The sequence below is a fragment of the Centropristis striata genome, chromosome 9 (assembly GCF_030273125.1).
Source record: "Centropristis striata isolate RG_2023a ecotype Rhode Island chromosome 9, C.striata_1.0, whole genome shotgun sequence".
Taxonomy (NCBI): Eukaryota; Metazoa; Chordata; class Actinopteri; order Perciformes; family Serranidae; genus Centropristis; species Centropristis striata.
In genome coordinates, this window is record NC_081525.1 from 1,036,156 (window position 1) to 1,056,921 (window position 20,766).

The 20,766-nt window shown below is 39.1% G+C and overlaps 1 protein-coding gene across 1 annotated transcript in view; it reads right to left on the minus strand.

The window, feature by feature from the left end:
• Window positions 1-540: 540 nt before the first annotated feature.
• Window positions 541-20,766, minus strand: part of mast2 (microtubule associated serine/threonine kinase 2) — a 258,263-nt gene continuing 238,037 nt past the window's right edge. The window contains exons 17-32 of the mRNA XM_059341171.1: window positions 20,148-20,286; window positions 19,879-20,011; window positions 17,991-18,156; window positions 15,702-15,803; window positions 14,773-14,895; window positions 14,576-14,685; window positions 12,853-13,007; window positions 11,074-11,216; window positions 9,530-9,712; window positions 8,278-8,520; window positions 7,138-7,364; window positions 6,403-6,525; window positions 5,230-5,366; window positions 4,305-4,492; window positions 2,707-3,248; window positions 541-2,076 (exon numbers count right to left, since the gene is read on the minus strand). Coding sequence (XP_059197154.1) covers window positions 541-2,076; window positions 2,707-3,248; window positions 4,305-4,492; window positions 5,230-5,366; window positions 6,403-6,525; window positions 7,138-7,364; window positions 8,278-8,520; window positions 9,530-9,712; window positions 11,074-11,216; window positions 12,853-13,007; window positions 14,576-14,685; window positions 14,773-14,895; window positions 15,702-15,803; window positions 17,991-18,156; window positions 19,879-20,011; window positions 20,148-20,286 — 4,250 coding nt within the window. The remainder of the gene's footprint in view (window positions 2,077-2,706; window positions 3,249-4,304; window positions 4,493-5,229; window positions 5,367-6,402; window positions 6,526-7,137; window positions 7,365-8,277; window positions 8,521-9,529; window positions 9,713-11,073; window positions 11,217-12,852; window positions 13,008-14,575; window positions 14,686-14,772; window positions 14,896-15,701; window positions 15,804-17,990; window positions 18,157-19,878; window positions 20,012-20,147; window positions 20,287-20,766) is intronic.

Genomic DNA, 20,766 nt, shown 5'->3' on the forward strand with positions numbered 1-20,766 from the left:
AAACGCTGCGTTTTATTGCTGACAGACGACCGTGTTGAAGGTGTGTGTGATGTTTTAAAGTGTGTGTGATGTTTTAAAGTGTGTGTGATGTTTTAAAGTGTGTGTGATGTTTTAAAGTGTGTGTGATGTTTTAAAGTGTGTGTGATGTTTTAAAGTGTGTGTGATGTTTTAAAGTGTGTGTGATGTTTTAAAGTGTGTGTGATGTTTTAAAGTGTGTGTGTGCACACGGACCACCGAGCTCTTCGTGTCTCGCCCCGCAAAGAGAAAAAAAGAAAAACTCCTGGAAGCAGGAAGCAAAGATTGAGACACCAAACGAACTCACATGAACATTAAGAGCACAAACATGTGGAATGAACGAGACGACGTCTGTCTCCGTCTGTTACACTTAAACTCAGTTAAACTCAGTGAAACTCAGTTAAACTCAGTTAAACTCAGTTAAACTCAGACACGATGCTAAAGTTAGTCTGCAGACATGCAGCTCTGAGCGCGCGGGGGGGGGGGGGGGGGGGGGGTCTGTACAGGCTGATCCTCCTGCTGCTGCTACGTCTTCTTACTGGCTGCTTTGTCTGGTGGTGAGGAGGCGGGGCCAGATGAGGAGGCGGGGCCAGATGAGGAGGCGGGGCCAGATGAGGAGGCGGGGCCAGGCCCGGCGCTGGTCGTCGTCTGGGGTTTGGATCTCTTACGCTGTGGCTCAGATACTGCAGGGGGGGCGGGGCTTGTGTTGGGGGCTGGCGGAGCGGCTGCTGCTGCACCGAGATGCTGAGCAGGGGCAGGCGGAGCAGCTGACGGGGGCCCTGGTGGGGGCCCTGATGGGGGCCCTGGTGGCGGTCCTGATATGGGCCCTGATGGGGGTCCTGACAGGGGCCGGGCTGGGACGTCCGTGCAGGGAGACGGCGTGGAGTCTTTCTGCGCCGAGGGTTTGGTCGTCCTCTGTGATGGCGTCGGGGAGGCAACTTGCTCAGGTTTCTGTCTGGTCTGGGACTCTGTGAGGGGGCCCTGAGGGGCCTGGGGGGCCTTGGAGAGAAAGGAGAGGGGCCCAGTTATTGGGACTTCAGGTGTTCCTCCTCTAGAGGGTCTCTGCTCCTTCTGGCTCTTGTCTCCAGCGCTGCTCAGCTTGACGGGACCCAGGACGCTCTTAGCTACGGTGGCCAGCTGGGACACCACTTTGTCCACGGCGCTCTCGGGGGCCGGGGCCGGGGCCGGGGAGCTGGACCCGGAGCTGGGTCCGGAGGAGGGGGAGGGGGCCCCGCTGAAGCTGGCAGCGGCGGCGGCACACAGCCTCCGGTTGTCCGCCTCCTTCTTCTCCTTGGGGATGCTGGGGGAGGAGCAGGAGGCGCGGGGCTCCGGGCCCTCCGTGCTCCTGGAGTCTGTGGTGGAGGGCCCCGAGGCCCCGGAGCCGTCGGGGGTCCGGTCCTCTAGCGGTGCAGGTTTCCTGGGCGGGTCTCTGGGAGGCGTGGGCTTGAGGAAGGTGTCCTTGCTGACGGAGATGAACGCACTGCCGGGGGTGGAGAAGGGGAGGGGCCCCTGGGAGGGTCTGGAGGCCCCGCTGGGCTCCAGGACCTTCCTCTCTGCTCTGTCTTCTACAGAGGAGGACCTCAGGGAGGAGGGGGTCCTGGTGTCTGTGGCGGGGGCCCGTCCGGCCTGTGGGGGCCCCGTGTGGCTGAAGGTGGCGTGGGGGGTGCAGGGGGACAGGCAGAGGGAGGGCAGCGTCCCCCCGGGGCCCGTCCTCACCGTGGTGGGCCTCAGCAGGGGGGGCGGGGTGAAGGTGGCCCCGCGGCGCCCGTCCTGGCTGTCCTCGGAGCCCTCGTCCGTCTCGTCCTCGGAGGAGTCCACCTCGTGGATGGCGTCCTGTTTCTGCAGGGACTCGCGGCGCTCGGCCCGGTCCTGGCGGATCGCAGACAGCTTGTCCTTCAGCTTGCTCTTCCCGGGGGCCAGACCCAGGGACCCCGGCACCGGCCCCAGGGCCCCGTCCCCCTCCTGCCGCCCCAGCTTCCTGGAGGAGGACGAGTGTTTCTGCAGGCTGCCTTTCTCCACGCCGCGGCCCGCCGAGGACAGGAGGCCCTCGCTGGCCGACTCCTGCAGGACACACGGGAAGAAACAGGACGGACTTTAAGGATTCTGGAGGAAATATCGTTATCTTGTATAATGACAATAAAAACTCTTGAATCTTGAAGTTTAACTTGAGTATTTCCATTTTATGTAACTTTATACTTCTACTTCACTACATTTTGAGGCAAAATGGCAAAAACTTTTTACTCCACTAGATCTATCTGACAGCTTTAGTTACTTTACAGGAAGAGATTTAACATAAAAACATGATACACTTAAAATAATTACACATTTTTATAGGTTAAACCTCCTAAAAGTATATAAAATTAATAGAATCTCTACCTTTACTAAGTTAAAACACTGCTTACATAAACACCTCCCGACAAATAATCTAAAAATATATTTAGACTACATATCTGAGTGGTCCATTCTGCGTAACGAGTACTTTTACTTTTGATACTTTAAATACATTTTCAGTTCAAAACCCCCCTTGGAACTGCTTGGAGTTCAGAGGTTTAACATCAAGTAAAATAACTAACTTATTGCTAAATCTTTTATTAATATCTCATTTTAAAGACATGATTAATGGAATCAGTGTGTGTTTTTATTCTATTTCTATTCATTTATTTGAAGATGTTCCAGCTGATGTTCTCCTACCTGGAGGCTCTGCAGACTGGGTTCTCTCTGCAGGATCTCCTTCTTGAACTCAGAGTGTGAGATGTCCAGACTGTGTTTCCTGCTGCCGCCGGCCGCTCCGCCCGCCGCCACGCCCGCCGGAGACGACGGCGAGCCGGAGAGCGAGGAGGCGAGCTTCTCGGCCGACTGGACCCTCTTGAGGAGCGGGGAGCGAGGCGGCTCGGCGCTCTTGGGTCTGGAGATCTGGCGGGCCAGCGGGGGGGAGGAGTGCAGCTTGACGGGGAAGGACTGCCCCCCCCCGGCGGCGGCGGCCGGGCCGTGGGCGTGGCCGGGCAGCGGCGAGGGCGAGCGCTGCGGCGAGCTGCTCTGCGGCGTGGGGGAGGGCGTGCGGGCCAGCGGCGACAGAGGGATGTTCCCGGCTGACTTGCGGCGTGGCGAGCGGTACTGGCGCTGCAGCTTGGGGGCGAGGCCGTGCAGGGAACTGGGACGGATGTGACCGGAACTGGCCGGAGAGTTGGGAACGCTGGAGCTGGGAGAGCTGCTCTGGGAAGAGTTCCCTCCCACTGAGGAGAACAGAGAATATATACATTAACATGGTTTACACACTGTCAATAATTAATAACAAACAGGGAGATTATGCATTATGTTTTTACAATTGTATGAGGTCAGCCATTAGTTATACAGTCATGGAAAAAATATTATCTCGGTAAAAAGGATAAAGAAAAAAGACACAAAATGACCAAAAATAGATGCAAAAATGACCAAAAAATGACACAAAATTATCGAAATAGAAACAAATTAACCAAAAATAGATGTAATAATGACCAAAAATACAGTCATGGAAAAAATTATTAAACCATCTTGTTTTCTTCAGTTTCTTGTTCATTTTAATGTCTGGTTCAACTAAAGGTACATTTGTTTGGACAAATATAATGATAACAACAAAAATAGCTGATAAGAGTTTAATTTAAGAGCTGATATCTAGACATTTAACATGGTTTTATTGGTGATGATTTTGGTTATTATAAAGATTTATTTTTGGTCAATTTGTGTCTTTTTCGGTCATTTTTACATCAATTTTTGGTCATTTTGTTTCAACTTTCTCTAACTTTCTTAAAAAATCCCCCAAATTACAGAAATTATCAGAGACAGAAATGCAAATTTACTAGATTAAAGTGCCAAAGCTACAAGAAAAAAAGTTGCAGATTTAAAGTGGCAAATCTGCTCGAAAAAAGTTGCAGATTTAAAGTGGCAAATCTGCTCGAAAAAAGTTGCAGATTTACGAGACAAAAGTGGGAAAAAAACAACTTTTTTCTACCAGATTCACCACTTTAAATCTCATTAATCTGCACATTTTTCTCGTAGATTTGCCACTTTAATCTTATAAACTTTTTTCTATAAATATGAGCCCCCTCCCTCGGGTCCGTATGTTTTTTTTTACACATTCTGGCAGTATGTAATATCCTCCAATATTCTCTAGGGTTGAAATTTGGAATTTGCAAGTATTTCAATGAGTGTCCTATTAAGGGTTAAAAAGGAAAACTCAACATGTGCATGCCTGATGTCCCCTGCAGACGTGTGACCAGGTATTATTCCTGCAGCAGGTGAGTGTGTCTGACCTGAGTGGGCGGAGTCTGGCGTGGAGCGGTAGCCCTGCGTGGGGCTGCGGGGGGACAGGTTGTGGGTGGGAGATCCTGGTCCACTCTCCCCCGAGGACAGAGACCGGTTCAGAGAGGACAGGGAGCGGCTGGTGTGCAGCAGAGACGCCTGTTTGGTGATCTTCCTGAACAGAGACGTCCTCTTCTTACTGCTGCAGGGACAACATGTTCAATAGAAGACATCATCATTCAGAGGGCGGAGGATGTTTATAAAGATAAAACCAGAACCAACACCACATCACCATGCACCACCAGACAGCTGTTAACTTAGGGAACAAACTGGAGAAAGACTTAAAAACATGCAATACCATTAATTTATTCAAAAAAGTACTTAATAATAGGATGATTCATTAATATAAGTTAGAGTAAAGAGTGGAGACACGCTCTATGCAGCTACTATTTTTCTTTTGTTTTGTTCTGTATGTTTAACTGTCTTTTATCTTTATTTTTTCATTTTATTATATATATTTTTCTTATTATTATTCTTCTATTTTAAGGAAGAAAGGAGGAAGAAGGGAAAGGAGAAGAGGAAGGAAGGGGAAGAAGAAAAGAAAAAGAAAAATCAAGCAGCTTCTTTCTTTTCTCTCTTTTGTGACTGATTATTTCTTTTATTAATAAATAACAGATTGTACATTTCTAATGTTTAAACTAACTTGAGTTATAACAGGTGTAATAAGCTGCTTCAGCCTTTTTGGTCCAAATGTCTATTATCAAGTTTCTTTCTCTGTTCACTTATTGTTTACTTTAATCAATGTTTTTTTCTGGTTTGTTACTTCTGTTTTAATGACACGTATGACTGAAATAAACGGAAAAGACACACACACACACACACACACACACACACACACACACACACTCTGAGGTCTGGAGCAGGTGTGTGTCTCACCTGTCCTGTCCCTCCTTGGTCTTGGTCTTCTTGTTGCGTCTCGCCATCTTGGACTTGTGTCCCGTTTTTCGGGCGGGGCCGACCTTGATGGACGTGTTCTCGAACGGCGTGGCAGCGATCGACACCTTCGCTCCGCTCTGAGGACGGACGGAGAAAAATAATATGTAGATTTATATGTTTTATTTTCAGTTTCAGTTCACTTCTTATTATATTGGTGTGAATTGATATTACGTCAGATTTTTATGTTTAATATATTTTAAATTAATCTATGTCAACTGTCTGGAAATTTCTCTGATTTTGGCAAAAATCGAAAATTTGTCAAACAGATATTGTGCAATAGAAATAAGTAGTTTAATTATTTATTAAAATAAATAGTTTATTTATTTTTTTATTTTATTTATTTTTTTAAATAATAAAAAAATAAAGCAAGTAATAATTAAATAATGATTTTATTTTTGGAATAATTAAATAATCAAAAAAATAAAACAAGTAATTAAATAATAATTTTATTTTTTGAATAATTAAATAATTGAAAACAATAAAAATAAATAAATAAAAATAATATTTATTATTATTATTGTAAATTATTTTTTTATTTTTAAATAATAAATATTTTTTTGTTCTATTTTTTAAATAATTACAGCAAGGAAGTTTTTTCCAGAATTTCCGGTAATTAATTTGTTTAATTTACATTATTTTCAAAATCAGCATTAAGTGAAAAAAACTAAATCAAAGAAAAATGTAATTTCAACGTTTTTAATAAAACTTAGGAAATAATTAGGAAAATAGTAAAAATAAAATAAAACATTATTATTATTATAAATTAGGATTTTATTATTTAGTAATAAGTAAGTAAGTAATAAGTAATTATTAAATAATTATATTATTTTTTAAATAATTAAAGTCAGAGTGCTTTTTCCAGAATTAATTTTCATTTAAATTAATTAATTTTAATTTTCATTATTTAATTAATTTTCATTATTTTCAACATCAGCATTAAGTAAAGAAAAAAAAAATAACGTAAAAAATCAATTTCAACGTTTTTAATAATACTTGGATAATAATGAGGAAAAGACTAAAAGAGAGTATAGAAACATTAAAAACAGAAGAGTGTACAGTGTGTATTGATGAAGTGATGTAACTGAATCTAAAGAGTAAATTAAAGGTCTCTACCTTCAGGATGAGCTCCACCACCTCAGTGTGAACCAGACCGTGAACCGGTTCTCCGTTAACCTGAGTGATCAGATCCCCCTCCCTCAGACCGGCTTCATGGGCCGGACCCCCCTCCTCCACATGCTGGGGGAGAAAACAGTCGTGTTAAAGAGCGCTGAGTCTGTTCTGTTGTTGTTTACTGCCATCTTCTGTCAACAACCAGAATCCCACCTCACTGACACACACACACACACACACACACACACACTGATCTGAATCACAGGAAACTCTATAATTCTACTTTCTTTCTTACTGTAATTTTGTCTTTTTTATTTTCGTATCCATATATATTTATATATTGCTCTGGAGTTTCCTTCAATGTCTTCATATATTGTCTCACAAAATAGTTTTTCTTGATGTCTGTTTTTGTTGAGAAAAGAAATAAACTACGTTAGGGGTAAAAATATGTAATACGTAAATTGTATCTGACATCTGAACTCATTTTAATACCATTCAGTCCGAGCTGGTTTAAAACTCCTCGCTCCTTAACATTTCTGATTTATTAGTAAATAACATCCAGGGTTGCATCATTCAATTATTTCAGAAACAAAAAGGGAGAACAGTTTTCAGGTTTACATATTTTAACATTTTCTTGGTAAAAGGAGGAAGTCAGAAAATATAATTAAAGGCTAAAAAACCCCCAAATGAATCCAGATCTCCTCCATCTTGAATAATAACCATGAGTTCTGGACTCACCCAGACCATGTGGTGCACCGTGTAGATGTCTGAGTCCCCCATGTAGACCCTGATGGCTCTGAGGGTGAAGCCGTACTTCTTCCCTGATCGGTGGATCACGATGGCCGGCTTGACGCTGGTGACGGCGGGGGACAGGTCCCGACTAGGAGACGAGTCCCGGGAAGACGGGTTGGAGGACAGAGAGTGGGGGGACATGGGGCTGGCCAACGGGGACGCTCCGTGGTGGTCTGAGGACGTTAAAATCAGAGATTATTCTTCTTTTCAGGCCTTTTTCTTACTTAATCCAGAGATCCTTTCATTATTTTTTGGTCTGTTTAATTTAAATCTATATTTTTTCACCTCACACACGTAATAAGCACATCAGAGAAACAGGATATGAGTAATAAACTCATGAACAAGATTTTAAGATTCTTTTACTGGTTTATAAATCTCTTAATGGTCTTCTGGCCTTTTAATAAAACCAAAAGTCAGAACGTATCAAATTCTTAAGAGCAAATTTAAGACTTTTCTTTTTAATTTGGCTTTTACTTGAACCATTTTGAAATATTTTTATGCTCATGCATCTTAGTGTTACAACATCTTTTCTTTTATTTATTTTTATTGTATTCATTATTATCAATTAATTAATATATATATATATATATATTTTTTATCATGTACTTTTTATTGTTTTTATCATTTACTTGAGTTTTTTATTTTATTTTACTTTATTTTTATTTATATATTTATTTGCTATTTTACATATATATATATATCATGCTCTACTTTTTAATTATTTATTTATTATTTTCATGTTTTTTTATCTGGCTTTATTACTTTTTATTGTTATTATTTACTTTTGTTTTTAAATTTTTTTTATTTTATCTAATTAATTTCTAAGCTGCCTCCAGTGTTTCCTCAATTTCTGCTTTGTTTATAATAATAATAATAATAATAATAATAATAATAATAATAATGATAATAATAATAATAATAACAATGGAGGGTGTTTGCTTGTTTCTATGTTTTAATATTATGATAATATTATTTTCTTCTTTATGTGAAGCACTTTGTGTCACATTTCTGTTGTATGAAAAGTGCTAAGTAAAGTCTGATTGATTGATTGATTGATTGATTGATCGATCATGGCGTCCCACTGACCTGCAGGGATCATGAGTGACAGCGTGGTGGCGGAGGCCGACTTGATGACCTTGTTGAGCGGTCTGGAGGAGGGCGTGGCCTGTTTGTCGGCGTCTCCTGACAGCAGGCGGTGGCGAGCCCGGCGAGCCGCCAGGTCGCTGATGGCTCTCGGGGTCGACGGAGACTCGTTGTCTCCTGCAGCTTTCCCGTTCCCACCGCCGTTTCCACGGTGACCACGATCACACACGTCACCTGAACTACCGGCTGCAGGAACACAAACAGAGAGAGGTCAGAGGTCAGAGGTCAGAGGCACCTGAAACACAGTAAAACAAGGCTTAACTTTTGACTTTTTAACTTTCTGTGAGAAATTCAAGATATATTTGTGGATGAATCCTGCAGAGAGTTTCATCTGATGTAACCCCTCTGTCTTTGTGGCCATAAAAAAAAATTGTTGTTTTTATAACCTGAGTGTTACATTCAGTTCGGCCATAATTACAGTTTATTTTACATTACATTTTGAGCGTTCTGCATGTTGTTGTTGTTTTAGATCAGAAGCTCGCCACCTGACAGAGCCTGAAGGGTCACATGTGGTCGGAGTTTGGGGTAAATTTTTTATTTTTCAATAAAAAAATAAACTGATTTGATGTGGTTTAACTGCAATAAATGGATCAAAAGTATGCAGAACTAACTACAACATGATGCTGATGTGAATACATGTAAAAATGTTTTACCAGCTCTGTCTGCAAGATGATAAACAACAACAAAAAAACTTTTAAAAAGTTTGTTTTCTGAAGAGAGTTTAGGACCATTAGAGCTCTGTTGCCCAAAAATAACCTGATTTTGCTGTAATTTAACTGCAATAAATGGATCAAAATGATGCAGAAATAACAACAACATGATGCAGACGTGTAAAAATTGTGATTTCATGCTTCGTCAGATCTGTCGGCAAGAACACAAGCAAACAACTTTTAAAATGCTCGTTTTTTAGATGTGATTCAGGACGATCAGAGCTGCTGCTAACATCAGTATAAACACAAAATAAACTGATTTTGCTGTGATTTATTAGCAAAAAATTGATAAAAAAATGATGCAGAAATAACGACAACATGATGCAGATGTGTAAAAAAATGTGATTTAATGCTTCGTCAGATCTGTCTGAAGGGTAAAAAAGCTCCTTGGTGGATGTGTTGATAACTTATATGCAACTTTATATGCAACAGTTTGTATCTGTGTGTGTGTGTGTGTGTGTGTGTGTGTGTGCGTCAGTACTGACGTGTGAGTGTAGCTCTGCTCAGCTGGCTGCTGCTGGTAGAACTGGGAGTACTGGGAGACTCGTCCAGCTTCAGCTCTCTCTCCACTGGGAGCTCTGGGATGGCGAGGGGCAGCTCGTCAGACCGCGGGCCCCTCACGGCCCCCGGACCCAACAGGCTGGGGCTCTTACGGCTCCCAGCGGCTCCTGACCAACAGATCCAGATCCAGGATTAGTGTCACGTCTTTATACTCATTCTTCACAGGAAATGCATGAATTTATTGGTCACTGCTGCAGGAGATTCCCTTTATTTCTACAGATAAACATCTCTTTCTTTTGGGAGTTTAAGACACAGCGATCATCAGTTTCTCCAAATGTTTAAAAGTAAGTTTTAAGGTGCAGATAATCTTCATCTGTCTCTGCTGTCTGCTACCTAGAATCACTCAGAAACCCTCGACTGGACACACTGAGCTGCTAGGAGGCTGGATGAAGAACTTCTATAAACTAAGAGTTTAATTACACGTCATATAATATGATAGTAAGAATTTAAACTACGAAGAAGTTAAGCTACTTCCAAGGTGAAAAGGTAAGAATCTCCAGCTGTAAATTGAATTATTTTGCTCTGAGATCAACATCTCAGATATTTGACACTTTTTACTACAAACTTCTCCAAAGCAAACTCAACAATTGTCTTTTATTCTGTCCTCTGTTTCTGTGACGTTGTATATAATATATTGTATATTGTTAAATGTCTTTTTATATTAGATTGTTTATTTTTTATCTTTATCTAAAAGGGTAATAATTTTGTGTGCAATTTGTCTGGTCGGCTGTAACAAAGAAATTTCCCCGCTGTGGGATTAATAAAGTCTAATCTAATCTAATCTAAAGCAGCTATTCTCAATTTTGGGGTCGGGACCCCAATTGGGGTCGCGAGACGATTTCTGGGGGTCGCCAAATCATTTGTTTTAGTCTTTTTGGTCACTTAATGTCTTTTTTTGTTCATTTTGTGTCTTTTTAGGTCATTTTGTGTCTTTTTTTTAATCATTTTTTCGTCAATTTGTGTCTTTTTTGGTAATTTGGTTTCCTTTTTTTGGTCATTTTGAGTCTTTTTTTAGTCATTTTGTGTCTTTTTTTGTCATTTTGTGTCCTTTTTGGTCATTTTGTGTCTTTTCTGGTCATTTTGTGTCTTTTTTGATCATTTTGTGGTCAATTTTTTGGTCATTTTGTATCTGTTTTTGGTCATTTTGTGTTTTTTTTTGTCATTTTGTGTCTTTTTTTTATCATTTTGTGTCTTTTTTTTGTCGTTTTGTGTCTTTTCTGGTCAATTTGTTTCTCTCTTTGGTCATTTTGTGTCCTTTTGGTCTTTTTTGGTCTTTTTTTGGTCATTTTGTGTCTTTTTTTAGTCATTTTGTGTCTTTTTTTGGGTGATCTGAACTGTGCGTGTGAGATGGTGTTCAGTGAGTGGGGGTCGTGGACAACATGCATGTTAAATTGGGGGTCTCGACTCAAAAAGGTTGAGAACTACTGCTCTAAAGGACAGTGTGACGGACCCGAGGCTCCGGCGTTACCTTGGCCTCCCTCCTCCTCGGAGGAGATGGCGAAGCGAGGCATCTCGATGATGGCGGAGCAGCAGCGCCTCCGGACCGTCAGAGGAGGACTGGAGTCGCTCTCCGTGTGGGACGACTCGGAGACGGACAGACGCTTCCTCAGACTGGAGGGGAGAGGACCAAGGTTATTATAGTTAACGAAAACTAACGAAATAACGAAAACTAGAATTGAGAAAAACATTTTCGTGAACTGAAATAAAAATAAAAACTAGAGTTTTTTAAAAAATGATAACTAACTGAAACTGTATTGTGTGGATACAAAACTAACTAAAACTAACTAAAATTATAGTGAAAATGTCCTTAGTTTTCGTTTTTGTCAACTTTTTTCATTCATAATTCAGTGTTTCTATTTGAACATGCAACACATGGTGAATATGTTTACTGAGACTGGGATGTTTACACTAGAACCAAAATTCAAAACAGTTAATAACCTTATTGGGGCTGAGATGATAAACCAAAGGAAATAAAGGCAAAATTTATTATGACCACTTTGAATCTGGCACCAACACATAGCCCATTACAAAAAGACTAAAACTAACACTAAAACTAATAAAAACTAAACTAAAACTAAGCATTTTCAAAAAATAAAAACTAAACTAAAACTAGAAAACTCACTCTAAAAACTAACTAAAACTAACTGAATTTGAAAACAAAAATTCACAACGAAATTAAAACTAAAACTAACGAAAAATCCAAAACTATTATAACCTTGGAGAGGACACACAGGTGAGAAAACAGAACAAAAGACCAGAGAACACTGAGAAAACTTGGTGTTTCTGGCCTTGTTGGCTGTTAAACTGACTATAAACACACTTTAAAACATAAAGGAGGTTTAAAGAAAGTCTCTCTTTGTTACTTTAGTAAGTGTTTATAGTATAAAATCCATAATGGACTCTGAGATGTTCCCATATAGAAAATAATTAACAAATACAGTAATGGAAAAATGATTAGACCACCTTGTTTTTTTCAGTTTCTTGTTCATTTTAATGTCTGGTTCAACTAAAGGTTCATTTGTTTGGACAAATATAATGATAACAACAAAAATATCTGATAAGAGTTTAATTGAAGAGCTGATATCTAGACATTTAACATGGTTTTATTCATAATCATTATGGTTATTATCAAGAATGTTTCCATGACTGTAGATGTAAAAATGACTAAAAAAAAGACACAAAATGACAAAAAATGACTCAAAATTATCGAAATAGACACAAATTGACCAAAAAAGACACAAAATTACAATAAAATACAGTCATGAAAACAATTATTAGACCTTGTTTTCTTCAGTTTCTTGTTCATTTTAATGTCTGGTTCAACTAAAGGTTCATTTGTTTGGACAAATATAATGAAAACAACAAAAATAGCTGATAAGAGTTTATTTAACATAAAAACATAACTTAAAAAGAGCTGATATATAGACATTTTTCATGGTTTCCTTAATAAAGATTTTGGTTATTATGAATAAAACCATGTTAAATGTCTAGATATCAGCTCTTACATTAAACTCTTATCAGCTATTTTTGTTGTTATCATTATATTTGTCCAAACAAATGAACCTTTAGTTGAACCAGACATTAAAGTGAACAAGAAACTGAAGAAAACAAGGAATCTTTCTCTCATCTCTGCTTGTTTCTTGTATAAATCAATAAACTGCAGTAAATATTGACTAACTACACTAGTATATACTAAAAAGACACATTAGGAGCAGGAGATAAAGTATATATATATGAGAGGACTCACATCTCCGGGGAGCCGACCAGCCAGGACCGGTCTCTGGTCTTCAGTCCACTCAGACTGTCCAGGCGGTCTCCTCCCTCCTCACTGAGACTCCTCTTGGTGGGAGGAGGAGTCCTCTTCTCCTCGTGGAGAGACAGACGCTCCATGCTGCTGTACACCTGCACACAGCATCATCATCAGCATCATCATCAGCAGCATCATCATCATCATCATCATCATCATCATCAGGACTCCAGAACACAGAAAGCTGTCAAACTGGCTTTTAAATCTAGTAAAGATGTGGGAGTTTTGGGGTAAATTCTACAGTTTTCAATAAAAAAATGAACTGATTTGATGTTGTTTAACTGCAATAAACTGACCAAAATGTGTAGAAATAAACACAACATGATGCTAATGTGAATTAATTTATGTTTTACCAGCTCTCTCTGACAACCAACTTCAAAAATGTTTGTTTTCTGAAGAGAGTTTAGGACAAATAGAGCTCTGCTGTCCAAAATTAAACTGATTTTCCTTCAATATCATTGCAATAAACAAATCAGAAGTGTGCCGAAATTCTGAAGAGAGTTTAGGACGATTAGAGCTCTGCTGCACAAAAATAACTTGATTTTGCTGTGATTTCATTGCAATAAACGGATCAAAAAGATGCAAAAATAACGACAACATGATGCTGATGTGAATTAATTCATGTTTTACCAGCTCTGTCTGCAAGATGACAAACAACAACAAAAAAACTTTAACAATGCTTGTTTTCTGGAGGGACATTAGCACGATTAGAGCTCTGCTGACGCTACTACTACAGTGGTTTGAACCCAAAATAAACAGATTTTGCTTCAATTTAATTGCAATACACAAATCAGACATGTGCCGCAATAACTACAACATGATGCAGACGTGTAAAAAATGTGATTTCATGCTTCGTCAGATCTGTCTGCAAGAGAACAAGCAAACAACTTTTAAAATGCTTGTTTTCTAAATGGGATTCAGTACGATCAGAGCTGCTGCTAACACATCAGTGTAAACTCAAAATAAACTGATTTTGCTGTGATTTATTAGCAATAAATTGATAAAAATGATGCAGAAATAACTACAACATGATGCAGATGTGTATTAATTCATGTTTTACCAGCTCTGTCTGCAAATTGATAAACAACAACAAAAAAAGTTTAAAAATGCTTGTTTCCTGGAGGGAGTTTAAAGTGATTAGAGCTCTGCTGCCCAAAATAACCTGATTTTTCTGTAATTTAACTGCAATAAAGGGATCGAAATAATGCAGAAATAACTACAACATGATACAGATGTGTAAAGAATGTGATTTCAAGCTTTGTCATGTCTGTCTGCAAGAACACAAGCAAACAACTTTTAAAATGCTTGTTTTCTAAATGGGATTCAGGTCGATCAGAGCTGCTGCTAACACATCAGTATAAACACAAAATAAATTGATTTTACTGTGATTTATTAGCAATAAATTGACAAAAAATTATGCAGAAATAACTACAACATGATGCTGATGTGTGCAAAAGTCTGATTTCATGCTTCGTCAGATCTGTTTGCAAGAACACAAGCAACCAACTGTTAAAATGCTTGTTTTTCCAGCAGAGTTTGGAGGATTTAGAGGCTTTACAGGATTCTCACTCTACTGAGGAGACTTTAATAGTTTTGAGATCACCAGAGATCATGTGGATGTGTGTGTGTGTGTGTGTGTGTGTGTGTGTGTGTTGGTGTGTACCTTGCTGAATCGAGGCGAGCAGGAGGAGAACTGTCTGATCTCCACGTGTTCTTCATCGTTGGTGTCGTCCTCTTCCTCAGAGTCCACGTGGTGGTAGCGGTCAGAGCGAGCTGAGACACACACACACACACACATGCAGGTGTTAGGTGTGTGTGTTGCTGACAGTGTGTGTGTGTGTGTGTGTGTGAGGTTCTTACTGTCGAAGTAGCTGGTGTCGTCCTCTGACTCCAGCTGAGGGATGAACTCGGCCTTCTGCCTCAGCAGACTGTTCCAGTCCAGCTCTGTGAAGAACTGGTGCTGCTTCACCTCAAAGGCACTTCCTGTGGAGAGGAGGAGGAGGAGGAGGGGGAGGAGGAGGAGGAGGAGGAGGAGAGGAAACATCATCAGATGTGAGCCGCTCAGGGACAAACACCTGCTGGAGTCTGATCTGAGCTTTTATTCTGAAAAACCTCAGATCAAAAGAGAAACACACAGGACAGCAGAACATCCTGCACACTACAACACACCAACACACAGGGGAGAGTGTGTGTGTGTGTGTGTGTGTGTGTGTGTGTGTGTGTGTGTGTTCTTGTACTTCCTACATAGTGAGGACCGGAACACATTTTTAACCAACAAAGTGAGGACATTTCTGCCCGTCCTCACTTCTTTAAAGGCTTTTTTTTAGATTTCAGACTTTGTTTTAAGGGTTAAAGGTTACATGATAATGATAATTAACTGAAACTGTATTGTGTGGTTACAAAACTAACTAAAATTATAGTGAAAATGTCCTTCGTTTTCCTCTTTGTCAACTTTTTTCATACATAATGAAGATGGATCAGACAAAGGAAATAAAGGAAAAATTTACTGTGACCTCTTTTAATCTCCCACCCAACAAATACCCCATTACAAAACACTACAACTAATAAAAACTAAACTAAAACTAAAGCATTTAAAACTAATAAAAACTAAACTAAAACTATCAAACTCACTCTAAAAACTCATTAAAACTAACTGAATATGAAAACAAAAATTCACAAGAAAATTAAAACAAAAACTAGTATAAAATCCAAAACTATTATAACCTTGCAAGGGAATTCACCGTTATAATGAGGGTGTGTGTGTGTGTGTGTGTGTGTGTGTGTGTTACCTGTGCCCAGTCTCTCCAGAGGATTCTGTCTCAGTAGTTTACAGATCAGGTCCTGAGCCTCCAGAGGCAGAGCTTCATCCTCCTCCGGCCAGATGATCTCATCTAACACAAACAAACAAACAAACAAACAAACATGAAAACAGTGTCAACACACGCATCTTTATTTCTGAGAAAACTAGCCGGAAAATATCTAGTTGAAGTTCTTTCAGCCCAATAAAAAACATTTATGTTTCTGTTTCCCCTCAGGCCTTTCTGTCCAATATATACCATAACTTATGGCACAAGAAGAAAATACCACATGGTTGCGAATATACATTCACATTCAGTCTTCTACTGAACTAAATTGTACTCAGATTTTAATATGAATAGCATATTGAGCCTTTTCCCCCCCAAAATTGGTAATACTTGATGTGAAAATGTTGCATGTATATATTCATTTTTTTCCTCCAATATTTGTCAAATAAATTATGAAAGACTTCATCTTTTTATTTGATTGATGGCATTATAAATGTGTTATTCTGCACATTCTCCTGACTTCTAATCATGATGTTTTCTTCACAGAGCTGCAGGACTTTTATATTAAACCAGACCTAACACATCAGTAGAAACACAAAATAAAATGATTTTGCTGTGACTTATTAGCAATAAATTGATAAAAAAATTATGTTTTACCAGCTCTACTGACAAACAACAACTTTAAAAATGCTTGTTTTCTGAAAGGAATTTAAGACAATTAGAGCTCTGCTGCCCCAAAAATAACCTGATTTTGCTGCAATTTAACTGCGATATATGGATTGAAATGATGCAAAAAGTACTACAACATGATGCAGATGTGTAAAAAATGTGATTTCATGCTTCGTCAGATCTGTCTGCAAGAGGACAAGCAAACATTTTTTAAAATGCTTAAGTACGATCAGAGCAATGCTGATCTAACTGCTGCAAACACATCAGAATAACCACAAAATAAACTGATTTCGCTTTGACTTTTCGACTTATTAGCAGTAAATTGATAAAAAAGGATGCAGAAAAAAAACTATAGATGTGTGAAAAGTCTGATTTCATGCTAAAGCAGAAATCTCACGTCTCTTTTATCCTGTTCTGTCCATCTTCCCCCCAGTCTGTAGTTTCTGTTTATTGTTCCTGTATGACAGAGTTTTATTCAGGGAGCTCAGATCTCTGCAGGCTGATAAAACTCTGAAGGTCTCAGTTCTTTATCACCTCAGAGCTTCAGACGGAGAGACGGACTCAGACGCTCATAAAGACTCTAAAGGATCAATACGGTTTATGATCACTGACTCTCTATTCTTCAGAGAGAAGAACACGGAGGAGAGATCACAACTGGTTTTACTGGTTGTGAGTCAGCTCGGAGCTTCATCACCATGAACACAGAAACATCAGACACCAGAAGGTTAATTCTGGTTCGTCTCAATATGTTTCACTTCCACGTGTTTCTGTCAGGATCACACATTATAAACTGGTTCTATAACTGAAGTTTTTCTTTTTTAAATAGACTTTCTGTGTGTAAATGTATATGCAGTATTACAGTCTGGCTGTTTGGGTTCATTCACCTTCAATTATACCACTAATTATTGGAACTCAGTGCCAAATGAGATCAGAGACATCAGCACATTTGTTGGTTTTAAATCTAAAATAAAATCATGGCTTAAATCCACTCAATCATGCACCCACCAACTATAAACTCAAACATTAGCTCACTATTTTGCAATCTCTTTAGTGTTGTATTTTAACATTGTGTTGTGTTGTGACGTTACTCTTGCTGTTGTTCTGTTCTATTGTGTTTTAAGAGTGTGAAACTTTGTTGTTGCTGTTTGAAAGGCTTGTTTGTTTGTGTCAGATTGATGTTATTTGTCTCGCCCAGGGACAACAGATGACATTTAGCTCGTAGCTAATTCTGGTACAGCTGAGAGCCATGCACTGTCCCTGGTAAATGAACTAATAAATAAACTAATTAATTAATTAATCTAATCAATAAGAGGTTGTTTGGTTTGTAACAGAAGCTGTAAAATAAAAAATAAAAAATAAATTAACCAATAGCAAAATTTATTGTGTGTACATACAGATGTGTATGTGGGGAAGGGAGGGGTGGGTTTTGTCATTTTTATTGTCTGTTTTTATTCTTATTTTTTGTAAAGCACTTTGTGTTGCATTTATATGTATGAAAAGCGCTTTATAAATAAAGTTTGATTTGATTTGATTTGATTATCCCTGAATCAGCTCCTGCAGCAGAATAATTATCTCCAGTCTCCAGTGTGTGATGTGTGTTCTCACCACTGATGACCTGTCCGAACAGTTCCTCCGGAGTGTCCCCGAAGAACGGAGCGCAGCCCACCAGGAACTCGTAGAGGATGACCCCCATGGCCCACCAGTCCACCGGCTTCCCGTAGCCCTGACGCAGGATCACCTCCGGGGCGATGTACTCCGGAGTCCCACACACCTGAGGACCACCAGGGACACAGTCAGACCAGGACATCAACAGGCAGGAAGGGCAATTTTAATGTTTGAGGAACTACCTGGCTTCTGCTTTCTGGTGTACTATTTGCTTTAAATTTGCTTGCTGTGGTTTTGCTGTATTTGTATTTGTGTTCAGTTTATTATAATTTTGCCTTAATACAACAATTGATTATCCAAATATTGGCAGTTATTTTTCTGTTGATCCACTAATTTATTGGTTGACTCCTCATTGCAGCTCTAGGTGCTAAAGTATAGAGCACGGTGGGATTTTTGTGTCCGATATCGATTAGCTATTTTTGAAGGAAAAAAAAAAATCACAGATATGGGGAATATGTTGGCTGATATAATGAATTTCTGAGCTGTAATTAAAATAGAGCTTTATCTAGACGTATTTGCACTGAAATGACTCTGCAAAGTTACTCAGAAGGCTGCTTTCTTTTAGAATAGAGAATATTTAACATTATTATACTTTGATTCTACTTGTTCTACTTCTACTTCTACTTGTTAAAAAACTTAAAAAGCAATAAATCTATTTATTTTAGTGTTTATTTCCTGTTTTATTTATTTTATTGTCTCTTGTTCTGTTTGTTTATGTACAGCACTTTGTTGCGGCTGTTGTTGTTTTAAAGTGCTTTACAAATAAAGTTGAGAGTTGAGAGTTGAGTTGTTTTTCTCCTGACAGGCCTGAGTCACTTAAACTCTTTTCTTCTTTAACTTATATCTCTCCTGTAGTGATTACAGTTAGCTCTTAAAGTTCTGTTCTTTCTTTGTTCCTGTGTTCTGAGGCTAGCACCATCAGGTTGAATGCACTTATTGTAAGTTGCTTTGGAGAAAAGCGTCTGCTAAATGACATGTAATGTAATGTAATGAAATCCCCATTATATCTACACATAATGTTTATTAAATACCCACAAGTTTCCTGCAAAAAAAATGTATAACTGGAAGAATTTTAGCAATCACAGCACTCTGCAAAGAGTTAATAAGGTGCATTTAACTTTTGTGTGAGCTCACTAAACAGGAAAGTGTCTAAAAACATTCAGTAACTTTAGGTTTTTAAATGTATCAATCAAAAAAACAGTAACAGTTTATATTATTCTGGTGCACACTGTTTACATATACAGTTCTGTGCAAAAGTCTTGGGAAGGTGTGGAGAATTGATGCTGGTTTGAAGATAAATATTGATTTGATGTATATTTTTCTTCTTTTCACTCACTTTGCATTTTGTTAATTGATGAAAAATAAACAATAATAATTTATATTTTTGGAAGCATTCTTGTTTTTCAGCATTTTTTCACACCTGCCTAAAACTTTTGCACAGTACTTTATACTAGACTATTATTAAACTAATACTAATAACTAAAAAGAAAAAAAATTACTACATACTAAATAAATAACTATCAATACTAAAAACTAATAACTTGTCATTAAACTTGTAATCGTTATTCTGAATGTATTTTATAACTGTTATTTTGTTTATTCTTATTGTTTATTTTATTTTCGTGTCTCTCTTCCGGCTTATTTCTGCTGAAACACCTGAGTTTCCCCTCTGGGAATCAATAACTACTCACTACTACTCACATTTCTCACAACACATCGTTTTGATTATAATTTTTTTAAAAGGCCGTTGTAAATGTAATCACTTTGGGGAAACAGAATAAAACTAAAACTACCAGGCTCTCTCCTGGGTGAAGCTGTGAGCTGGTACCTGTTTATCCAGGAACTCTCTGGTGTCTTTCTCGATGTGTCCTTCATACAGATTAGTGGTCAGACTCATCAAACCGATCTTTGACAGGCCGAAGTCTGTCAGCTTGATGTGTCCCATGGAGGTGATGAGAAGACTGGGGACACAATATAAAAACCAATGAGACCAAAAACAATGTTTAGGCTGACAGAAACAGCAGTTTAAATATGTATATATATGTATAAAAACTGATTAACCTCTGTAAATGTTACATGTGTGTTTGTGAGTCTCACTTGTCAGGTTTGAGGTCTCGGTGCACGATGCCGTAGTTGTGCAGATACTCTAAGGCCAGGACGGTTTCTGCAAAGTACATGCGAGCCATATCCACCGGCAGAGCTCCGATGTTCTTCAGAAGCGTGGCGCAGTCTCCGCCTGCAGAGGACGCCAAACACGTCACTATCATAAATAACACTGATCGTTGAAGGGGTGAGGTAAAAGAAGGACTCTCTGCTGAGTTCACTGACACCTCAAACAAGTCTCTACGACAAACGGTTCATAAGTTAAGAAAAGGGGGCGTGGCTAATCAAAAGGGCGGGACTTTATGAAATATTGTTATGTGGAACTGTTCAGTGATGAACCATCATCATGCATTACAAGTTTGAGGCAGATTGAACAATGAATGGTCAAGTTATAAGGTCTCCTGTTTTATACCAAAACGCCATATTTTGCCGCCATGCCACGCCCCCATAGTGTGATGGTCTGCAAAGCTGTTCATAACTTTTGATGTGAAAGTCCTTCTGATGGTACGAACCAAGTCTGAAGTCGATACTTTTTGTTAAAGTATGCGATGCAGAAATGGCGAAAAACCTCTAAAACGCCATTTTCGATCCAAGATGGCCGACTTCCTGTTTG